The sequence below is a fragment of the Geotrypetes seraphini genome, chromosome 3, assembly GCF_902459505.1.
Source record: "Geotrypetes seraphini chromosome 3, aGeoSer1.1, whole genome shotgun sequence".
Taxonomy (NCBI): domain Eukaryota; kingdom Metazoa; phylum Chordata; class Amphibia; order Gymnophiona; family Dermophiidae; genus Geotrypetes; species Geotrypetes seraphini.
The window spans coordinates 21,187,104-21,198,842 of NC_047086.1; the positions used below are offsets into that span (position 1 = coordinate 21,187,104).

The 11,739-nt window shown below is 41.5% G+C and overlaps 1 protein-coding gene across 5 annotated transcripts in view; it reads left to right on the forward strand.

Moving 5' to 3' along the window:
- The window catches only part of CCNC (cyclin C), a 105,840-nt gene extending 103,833 nt beyond the window's left edge, over positions 1-2,007 (forward strand). For 4 of the 5 annotated variants that reach the window (XM_033937910.1, XM_033937908.1, XM_033937906.1 and 1 more), the window contains one exon: positions 86-2,007. In XM_033937910.1, the coding sequence (XP_033793801.1) occupies positions 86-140 (55 nt within the window). In that variant the 3' untranslated portion in view covers positions 141-2,007. The remainder of the gene's footprint in view (positions 1-85) is intronic. The other variant, XM_033937907.1, reaches the window with a different exon arrangement.
- Positions 2,008-11,739: the final 9,732 nt, after the last annotated feature.

The window sequence follows — 11,739 nt, forward strand, 5'->3', positions numbered from 1 at the left end:
GTTCTGTGGTTTTGAAGAGAGGGAGAAGGGGAGGAAGCAATGTATCACCTTGATTTAACCTGTTTAATGTTTTCTTCTCAAACAGTGAAGGAGAACAGGGTCCAAACGGAAGCCAGAGCTCTAGCTACAGTCAATCGTAACCCATGCCAAAAGATTTTGTAATGGACCACTTTGGGTCATGGTGCATCTGAACTTTAAGCTAAAGAAATGGACATGGGTGTGTTGGGGGAGTAGGGGAGCTTCAATAAACCTCTTCATGGAAGCAAAGCAGGAATGAGTGGTTTGTTTGTGTTGAACATTTGCTCCTTCCTTCCAAGGGCTTAGTTCCTCAGTGCTCTCGTGTACTGCCCCACATGACTTCTAGAGCAAGTGGATCATGTGCTGATGAACCAAACCCAGCATGGTTCCTCTCTTCACGCTGAAATATGCTTTTTTTGGAAATAAGCTACTGAGATCTATCAGACAGTTTAAATAAAGTCCTTTTTTTTTTTTTTTTTAAATCAAATGGTAAGAAACTGAAAATGTGTTTAAAAACTGAAAATTTTGTTCCTTCAGGGGTGAAGAGACTGCATGTTTGTTTTTATTGCGGTTTTGATGTTCTGTTCTTGCCTTCTTTGTTGGTAGCGTTTTAAAATAGCCAAGGTGCATCCCTTTAATTTCTTTATTTTTCTTTAAAGAAAAGTACGGGCTTGTGTAAAGTGTTTGGTGCGTGGTACCCATCTCAGAAAAACTATCCTAAGTTGAATGGGATTCCTCCTACAATCTAATTATTCCCCTCATCACCTATTGCTTAAAAAAACCCTCAAGGGACAGAGTTTAGACCTGCGTTTGGCCATTTAGGAACTTGATTTGGTATTAAATACCACAGAGCTGAATACTTGCGTTTTCAAAAAACAGGTTTGAAACTCTGAGTGCTATGATTGGTCAGACCAGATCAGATGACTCTTAACATTCCACTTTGTATGTCGCCTGGTTAAGGGTGTGCAATAGATGTACTTAAAAGAACACTTGTCATGCTTAATTTACTATGAAGAAACTCAAACTACCACTAATCATACTACACTTTTACACGAGTATAAAATCCAGTAGTCACGGCTTACCTTTTTATTAGATTCCCTGCCAATGTTAGCTAGTGGAGTTTTACACAGTAATAAAGGAAACCATGTGACGGGGATCTCTCTCGGGCATTTGACAGTGCGTTTACATTAACTTCATCGTGCTTGGGGAAACTGTTCTTTACTTGAAGCGACCAATTTTAATTTTGCTCACATGGATGTAAATTTACACCGAGCAGTCTTATCTATCCGGGTTAGATTTCTGAATGTTGGTTCTTTAAATTGGTCTCTGTGCAGAGGGAGTGTTGCCAATTACTGCTGCTGTTCTGCCAACTTCCCCAGGAGAGCAGACATTCCGGTATGATAAACCAATGGAAAATCTCCAGAATTGCTCTTATCTTGAATCTCTTAAGAAGGAGCACTGTATGCTTGATCACATAGACCCTGCTATTATTTTCGAAGTCTGTTTTCCAAAGCACAATGTAAATGTTGAGCCTCAGACAACAAAATGGTTGGGCTTGAAAGTCCTTAAAACAGACTGCTTGTAAGTTTCAAAATTTGACCTTTTTAAAATACAAATTATATTTAAAAAAATCTCTGGAACTGTGAAAAGTGTATCATGATGTTCCTCCTCGATCTTAATCATTCTGCTGAATTCAAGGGGCAGTTAATAAGGTGCATGTCAAGGTCTGTTATTGTGCTTAAATGCACCATATTTGACTCTTCCTTCATAAAACCAAAGGTTTTGAACCCTGACGCAGAGGAAACTTGCCTTTGCTCTCACTGTTTGTTGTTCAAGACAATTTATCTGACCTCCCCCCCATTCTGCTTACTGTAATTAGAACCTAGTCCCTAAAGTCTTAGTGATAACCTTTCATATTTGTTATTCTCAGAAATATTTTGATTTACATTGTAGTTTTTAAATAGAAATAAACCAATTCTAAAGTCTGTATTGTAGGTGTGTTTATTTATAAGACCTTCCTCCTGCTTTGGTAAACGTTAACATTATTGCTGTTTAAATTTCTACTTTCTTCATCGCTATTTAGAGGTGATTATTTTCAATAAGCGAGAGATTTTTAAAACTTGTAACACTTAACTGTACAGACCAAGGTAAGCCTGGTAGAAACTCAGCCTTGCTTAAGCATTCTGTTGATAGCATTTTTTTTTTTGGAGGGGGGGTTAGGTGCCATTGACTCGTGCTTGAGTCCTAGCAGCTTGATGAATTACAGATCTAAAAAGAGATCAGTTTTATGCTAGTCCGATAAGGTCCTTTAGCAACATTACCATGTCCAGCCATCTGATTGCAGGTCGCCCTTTTCGCCTGGTTCCTTTGATCTTTCAAAACATGTCCTTCGCCAATGATATTTATCTTCTGACAGTATGACCAAAATTACGACAGTTGTAACTTCATCATTTTGGCTTCAAGTGACATAACCGGTTTGATCTCTTCCAGAATCGATTTCTTAATTCTTCTGGCGGTCCACAGCATGCATAAAATCCTTCTCCACCTTTAGAGCTCAAATGAGTCAGTCTTCTTTCTGTCTTGTTTTCGTAGTGTCCAGCTTTTACATCTCTAATTGACCACTGATAGTGTTGGTGCCATAAAATATTACAGTATGATGGGAAAAGAAACCACTGATAGCGTTGGTACAGGGTGGGCCATGGAAAAGTAGCCCGGCAATAGTATGACAAGATGACTGAGCAAGTGGATTGTTTTTATTCACGTATCCACAAGTTACAACAGATGGTGAAAATGGTCCCCGTTCACGTCTATGTACCTTTGGGCACATTGGATCATGTTGGCTGATACTGTTAGCACGAAGGGATAGGTTCAGAACAAATGCTAGGAAGTTCTTCTTCACTCAGAGGGTGGTGGACACCTGGAATGCGCTTCCAGAGGAGGTGGTAGAGCAGAGTACGACTTTGAGTTTCAAAATGGGATTGGACAAGTTCCTGAAGGAAAAGGGGATCGAGGGATACAATTAGAGGGTTACTATACAGTACACAATGCTTTAGAGTAATAGATCACTTACAGGTCATTGACCTGGGGGGCTGCCGCGTGAGCAGACTGCTGGGCATGATGGACCTATGGTCTGACTCGGCAGAGGCAATGCTTATGTGTAGGAGCGTGGTGTTTTTGCTCCTGCCTCACTGCTCCCTTCTAAAATGGCTGCCTCAACCTTTCGCTGGTGCTCGTGGCATTTCTTGTAGTACCGTGAGAGGTCGCAGCAGCCATTTTAGAACTTGGAAGCAGCAAGGAGGCAAGAGTGAAAGGGCTGCACTCCTATCACAAAAATCCCTGTTGGACCACCAGGTACTTCAGTAGTTCTGGGGGGGCCATGGGAGAAGAGCTACAGGTTGCCAACCCTGCCCTAGTACATGTAGCATCTCTTTCCTCTCCACATTCACTCCCACTACATACAGTATCTCTTTCCCTCCCTTCCCACCAACCCTGATCCTGTGCAATTGTACCGGCCCTTCTCTTCTGGCCAACGACAGCGTTCCTTCACTCTTCCACACTACCGTCAGCTGACCCGGAAGTCTTCTCTCTGACACAAAATACATCACAGGGAAGGTTTCTGGGTCAGCTGCTGGTAGCGTGGAGGAGTGAAGGAACGTTGCCTTCAGCTTGAGAAGACTGAGTGAATATGGCTACATTGGACCTGATGCCAGAAGAAGGTACCATATCTGCGGGATCCCCTATCAACGATGACCCATCCCCATGGGATTCCCACAAGTATAGAGAAGATCCCCCGAGGACCTGGAGGGGATCTTTGCAGACTTCACAGGATTCACATTGCCTCCTTTCCCGTGCAGCTCCTTAGTCAGCGGAGACCCACTCGACCCATGCATCAGCAGGGGAGATACCTTCTGGATCAGACAATCGACCTACATCTTAACACACACTCCCCGATTCATCTAGTAGGGAGTGCTTCAAGGAGTCTGACTCATCTTCAACCGTTCAGACAAGGATATGCCAGAATACTCAGCAGAAGAATCCCATTACATATCTTCTTATCCTTCCACTTCTGCTCAACGACACAAGTCTCAGACAGGGAATACATCTTTTACTGACTTTGTGAGGCAGATGAGTCAAACTTTGCCCATCAAAATGGAAACAGAGGAGGAACCTCACTCTGAAATTTTTAATATCAAAATCAAGCACAATACTATAGAAATAAAATTAATGAAGCAAAGAAAATTTACTACGAAACCTGTATTAAAATAGCTAATAACTCCGCAGCCTTATTTAATATCCTAAAATCGCTAACCTCTTTTAAATCCCGACCATTGCAAGGAGCAAAAAGCGTACTCGCAGCACAAGACTTAGCCAACTTTTTCATAGAAAAAATTCAGAAAATAAGACAAACTTTCCCGAATAATCAAGATTTGGAGACGGAGCATATAGATCCAGGCTCCTGTATTCCAATCTCAAAATGCTCCCACTTCGTATACCATCAATACAAGAACTGCAAAACTTATTCAATGCACTAAAGCTAAAAGGAAATAAAGAGGATTTACTTCCCCCACACATTCTGAAATTTTTTTTTAATATATTTGGCATATACATTCACCAATTAATCTCAACTTCTTTAGAAAAAGGGGTCATACCTAAAAGATGGAAAAACTCCACTATTCACCCGATACTGAAAGACACAAAGGGGAATTTAGATGACCCATGTAACTATCGTCCTATTGCTAAAATACCATTTATAGCAAAAATGACAGAAAAGATAGTCTTCAATCAACTGTCTGAATTTTTTGATAAAACAGGAGCGTTACACCCACATCAAACTGGTTTCCAACAACACTACTCAACAGAGCATTCCCTAATAGGATTGACATCTTCAATCCTATATTTTGGGGATCAACATAAATCTGTTCTTATTTCTTTAGACTTATCATCAGCATTTGACACTATTGATCACCACCTATTATTAAGCAGATTAGAATCCTTAGGAATAACAGATGTTGTTTTGCAGTGGTTTCAGTCATATTTTAAGGAAAGAACTTCAAAAGTGATATTCAATGATTCCTCAGCAAACATAAAACCAAGTCACTTTGGGATTCCCCAGGGATCAATCTTGTCACCATTATTATTCAATGTATTTCTGGCACCCCTATTAACTCTTAGTCAATCAATAGGACTGATACCCTTTGCCTACGCTGATGACGTGCAACTTCTGTACCCTCTAGACACGAACGTAGCCGGGGACATCATTGAAATAAATGACAAACTTTCAAAAATTACTAAATGGCTACAAGACAATAAGCTAGCACTTAATACACTTAAAACTGAAATCATACTTTTTCTCTGTAGAGAGGGGCTTGAACTAGGTACAGATATTATTATGAATAAAACAATCCTCAAAGCAGCTACAAAAGTGAAAATTTTAGGAGTTGTGTTAGATCAAAAACTGAACTATCATGAACAAATTAGCAAAAACCTGCTTCTATAGACTAAGAATGATTAGATCATTATCACCTTTTCTTGATGAATCTACGCTAAATATTTTTATTCATTCACTGGTAATATCAAAAATAGATTACTGTAAAGGAGCTTCTTTAAAAGAAATACGTAGAATCCAGATCATTCAAAATACTGCAATAAAAATAATTATGAAAAAGAAAAAATTTGATCACATGACACCACTTTTAAGAGAGAAACACTGGCTACCAGTAATCCATAGAATCACCTATAAGATAGCTTTACTTACTCATAAAATACTTATAAATAAAGCCCCAACATTTCTAGAAAGATATTTAATACCTTACTCCCCATTTAAATCTTTAAGATCAGAAGATAAAGCTTTATTAATAGTCCCTTCTTTAAAAGTGATCTACTCCAGGAGAGACATGATTTTTTCTGTTTCGGCCCCCCAAATCTGGAACTTACTTCCAATTTACATAAGAGAGGAAAAACTATTGAATAAATTTCAAAGTCTTCTGAAGAGCTGGCTTTTTAAAGATGCTTTTCAATAAACCGGCATTTTTATATTTTGGGGCAGGACGTGGAGGCTCATTGTCACCTGTAGAACTAGTTCGTTGAAATATGTGGGTTTGTGTTTCCCTTCCTGTGTGTACTAACCTGTGCCTGATTTTATTTGTAGTTTTATTTTTTAATATTGTATTTTATACTACCCTTTGCCCTAATGTATCAATGTCTATTAGTATTGTATGTGTTGGATGTGGATTTTATAATTTTTATTTTTTTGATTTGTTTATTGTAAATCGCATTGAAATATGATTTTGCGATCAAATCAAAGATCGCAAAATCATATTTCAATGCGATTATTAAACTTGAAACTTGAATTCTTTGACTTTGAGGCACCACCAAACAAATGCATTAAGGTACCTTTGCATAGGGTCATGAAAGAAGCTTTATTTAAGAACTGGGGGAATCCCCTATCAGTCCAGGTAGCTCTTAAAAAGATAAACACAATGTTAATGTATAGAATTCAAAAGTGTCCAGCTTTGACAGAACTCAGCTTCATCATCATTCATTAGCTGTGGAATCTGCTTCAAATGACTGCACAGCTCATGAGCATTGGAGTCTTTCAGCAAATACATTTCCAAGCATCTGTGCTCATCACTAGAATTATGAACTACTAATTCTACACATCCATTTACTTTAAAAATCTTTACTTAAACAACTGGCAGAGTTGGAGGAATTCCTTCCTCCAGACAAACTAAAACATGGTATGGTTTAATCAACATGGTATGGTTTAATCTTAGGAAAGGTTTCACTAAATCTACCACGCTGACTAAGGTCCTCAAATTCAGGGAATGGCCACCCGGGTGGTCTCGGGACTCAAGGATCTCCCGTACGAAGAACGGTTAGACAAATTGAAGCTATACTCGCTCAAGGAGCGCAGAGAGAGGGGGGACATGATCGAGACGTTCAAATATCTTACAGGCCGCATCGAGGCGGAGGAGGATATCTTATTTTTCAAGGGACCCGCGGCAACAAGAGGGCATCCGTGGAAAATCAGGGGCGGGAAACTACGAGGTGACACCAGGAAATTCTTTTTCACTGAAAGGGTGGTTGATCGCTGGAATAGTCTTCCACTGGAGGTGATTGAGGCCAGCAGCGTGCCTGATTTTAGGCCAAATGGGATAGACACATGGGATCTATTCACAAGGCAAAGGTAGGGGAGGGTCATTAGGGTGGGCAGACTGGATGGGCCATGGCCCTTATCTGCCATCTATTTCTATGTTTCTAAATTCAATAATTATCTAAGAACTAATTCACTATGAGAAAGTATACTGTATTGCTAGAGGAACTTCCAATGCATTTGATATTTTCTTCCTGGACAGCTGCAATTGCAATGAGCCATTTGGCCTGACAAGAGAATCTGATCTGGAAACTTCAGTTCAAAACTGCTTTTCCAATGTTCCTTGTATGAGCAGCGACCTGTTTGGGGATAAAGTTGAAGAGGTGACAGATCAAAAAACATACAGATACTATGATGACTTTATCTAAACCACAAATCTCTCAATCTTCATCTTCTAGAAGATATTCTCCCTCATCCAAATATTCATGTTACAATCAGTCATCATCTAGGCTTTCTGTTCAGGAACTCCAGGCAAGAAAGGATGCAGAAATCACAATCTCAGTCCAAACAGCAGTACTCCTTTTTACTCCTTTCTAGAGAGCATTGCCAATGTTTCCCTGCTTCTTCCTCCCAGTCTCTCTTCCATCAACGTTAGATTTTCATCACAACAGATCATTGGGTGCTTTGGGTCATCACTTAGGGCTACACCTCATGTTTGATCAGAAAACCTCCAAACCACCCTCCAAAAGGAGTCTCCTTTCAACTCCTTCCAGAAGGTCCTACTTCACCAAGAACTCTTGGCTCTTCTGTACCTAAATGCAATTGAACCTGTTCCTTTGCAGGAGAGGGGCTGGAGGCTCTAGTCAAAGAACTTCCTGATACCAATAATGACTGGAGGCCTTTGGCCAATTCTAGACCTTTGGGGCCTCAATAAATACTTGTTGAAAAATTTCACATGGTCTCTCTGGAAACTCTTCTACCTCTACTGGAAAACAGCAATTGGCTTTGCTCTCTAAATCTCAGAGGCCTACACTCACATATCCATCTTATGTGCTCACAGAAAGTACCTTTGCTTTCACATTGGATCTTGACATTTCCAATACAAAAGTCTTGCCCTTTGAACTGGCTTTGTCCCCTTGTGTCTTCACAAAATGCCTAGTGGTAGTGGCGATAGTCCTTAGCACATGGAGGTTTCATGTATTTCCCTGCTTAGACGACTGATCAAGGCTTCATCGTCACAAGTAGCCTAGGATGCCATCAGTTCAACAATTTATCTCCTGGAGCTGGCTCCAGTTTGCAGTCATCTACTAAAAGTCACATCTGCATCCTTCTCAAATGCTGGCATTCATAAATGCTCACCTGTATACGATTCAAGGTCGAGCTTTTCTACCGAAGCGAAGAATGGATAATCTAATTCACCTGTGTCAGTCTTCTCCCTTCAACATACTTCCTTCTCTGCCACATGGCGTCCACATCATTCAATTGCCACTTCTTTACCTCAGCGTTTCACAATGGACCCTAATGACCCACTGGTCTCAAGCCATGGGACCTCTGTCTGCTGCAATCAGAGTTACCTTGACCCTCCTTGCACACTCGCTAAGTCTTCCCTTCTAGTAGCGGAGTGCCTCAGTGCTGTGGTCAAATCTGTTCAATATGTTTGTGAGCGATATTACTGAAAGATTAGAAGATAAGGTTTGCCTTTTTGCTGATGATACCAAGATCTGTAAGAGTAGACACCCCGGAAGGAGTGGAAAACATGAAAAAGGATCTGCAAAAGTTGGAAAAATGGTCTAACGCAGTGTTCTTCAACCACTGGTCCATGGACCAGTGCCAGTCCACAGAAATTTTCTGCCGGTCCACAGGGCCAGCACGTGCAACAGGCCCAAAACAGTGTTCTTCAGTCGCCAGTCCACGGTGCGATCGATGTGGCGTTATCTACGAGCCAGCTCCCTCTTCCTAACTGATTCAGTGCTCCTATGGGCATCCTGCGCCTGAACCGGAAGGCTTCCAGATGAGGCATGGGACGTGCAAGGTGCAATTAGTACTATTATGTGGGCGGGGTCTGGGGTGGAGATTGGGTAGACATGGGTGGGGTCTGGCCCACAACTTAGCCCAGTGTTCTTCAACCGCCGGTCCACAGACCAATGCCGGTCCACAGAATAATTCTTTTATTTCTGCCAGTCCATAGGTGTAAAAAGGTTGAAAAACACTGGTCTAACGTCTGGAAAATAAAATTCAATGCAAAGAATTACAGAGGAATGCATTTGGGAAGCAGAAATCTGAGGGAGCCATATGTGCTGGAGGGTGAGAGGCTGCAAGGGACCTAGGGATGAAAGTGTCTAAGGATCTGAAGGCAACAAAACAGTATGATAAAGCACTGCCTGTAGCCAGAAGGTTGCTAGGCTGTATAGAAAAATTTAATCATGAATTTATAAGACACATAACTAATGGGCAGATTGAATGGACCTTTCAGGTAGGTATTTGTCTGTTGTCATTTACTATGTTACTATGTCTAGGATATACATTTACAAGGTTTTACATGAAAGCAAGCAATAAAATACTTAGCTTTTTTGATGCTTCAGCAAGGATATAAGCAAAGTGGAGGCAGTGTTAGGACTGTTCAAAGCAATTTGCTCAAATAAGAATTTACAAGACAAGTTTCCTGAGTTGAAAACTTCCCTAGCACAAATGTACACCTGTGCACATACCAAGTGAACTTCTCCATTCCAGGCCCAGCCGAGACTTTCAAAGCAAAGCTGTATTTATGGAAACTCCGTACCATCAAACACTACTTTGACTGCCTCTCCTTTCGATTGCTGGTTCAGTCTCTAATCTTAAGCACCTTAGACTACTGCAATACCATATATTTGAGATCCTTCAAGAACACCATCAAACGCCTGAGAATCATTCAGAATACTGCCGTCTGTCTTATATATGGTCACTGGTTGCCAATGGAGGCAAGGGTCATCTTCAAGTTTGCCTGCCTTTGCTTCAAAACCTTAACGGGTTCATCCCCGATTTACCTGTTGTGCCATTTTGTGTTTCCAGGCACCACTTGCACACGTAGTGCCTATCTGTTTGCCTTCCCCTCCCTGAAGGGCTGTGTCTACAAGAGATTCCTTGATAGAACACTGTCATTCCAAGCTGGCAAATGGAATAAATGTCTAACCACCCTCATTTCAAGTGCACCCTCCTACCAATCCTTCAGGAAATCAATTAAAACCTACCTCTGATAAATTTCTCTGACTCCTTCCTACCTTGTTATTTCACTGAAATACCTGCTGTATCTCTGACATATTTCCGGTTATACCCAACCTCTCTAGGCTCACTAATGTAATTGAAATTTGTTACCAATGTACTTGACAATATTTTCTGTAACATCGCTGTCTCTTCCTCTGTAAACCGCTCTGAACTGCTTGTGGTATTGCGGTATACAAAATAAAGTTATTATTATTATAGGAGCCTGTCCTCAGCAGGGATACAGAAGCCACAAGTGCATGCATTCTCTAGCTCTCTTTCCTAGTGCCGTCCTGCTACTCTCATGTGTTCATTCAGGCAGTGCCCCCAGGTCAGCAGCACACACCATCCCCCTAAAATTTTGGCATTTGTGTTTTTTTCTCAATTGCCAACAAATCCTTCACACTCTCCCCCCGTTCTTCAATCCTACTCCTTTGCAACAATCTGTCCCAAAGCCCTTAAAACTCAGCCCCGCCTTCCTGCGACTAAAGCCTTCTCATTGGTCGGATCCTACCACCGCCTCTGCGGTAGGAGAGGGGGGGGGGGAGTATTGGAGAGCTGTAATGAGCTGGAAGTAGTTAGCCATCCTTCTAGTTTTGAGACGGGCAGTTTATCCATTTTTAAAGCTTACAAAATAAAATAAAAATGTGAGACAGCTGGCCATCCTAGCTTCCTGAATTTTGAACATATCTGACAACCTCCTTCAAATCTGCACCTGCCCGGTTTGCCTACGTCTTTAATCAGGCTTTGGGCTGAGCAGAGGTAGCCCAGCGTCAGATAGTCACAACATATTTTTATTTCTCGCTCTTAAGGCAAATATTGTAGTATATTATGGCTCCACATATACAAACTCATCACATCTATATATATAAAATCGGAGGTATGTATGTGTGTATGTGCCACGATCACGCAAAAACGGCTTGACCGATTTGAACGAAACTTGGTATGCAGATCCCTCACTACCTGGGATGATATGTTCTGGGGGTCTCGCGGCCCACCTGCACACGTGGGCGGAGCTACAAACAGAACATCAGATTTCACCCATTCATGTCAATGGAAAAAATGTAAAAAGCTGCCATTCTCACAGTAATTCAAAAACGGCTTGACCGATTTGAACGAAACTTGGTATGCTGATCCCTCACTACCTGGGGTGATATGTTCTGGGGGTCTCGCGGCCCACAAAGCACAGTTACTTACCGTAACAGGTGTTATCCAGGGACAGCAGGCAGATATTCTTAACGTATGGGTGACGTCACCGACGGAGCCCCGGTACGGACCTTTTTAACTAGAAAGTTCTAGTTGGCCGCACCGCGCATGCGCGAGTGCCTTCCCGCCCGACGGAGGAGTGCGTGGTCTCCAGTTAGGATAAGCCAGCTAAGAAGCCAACCCGG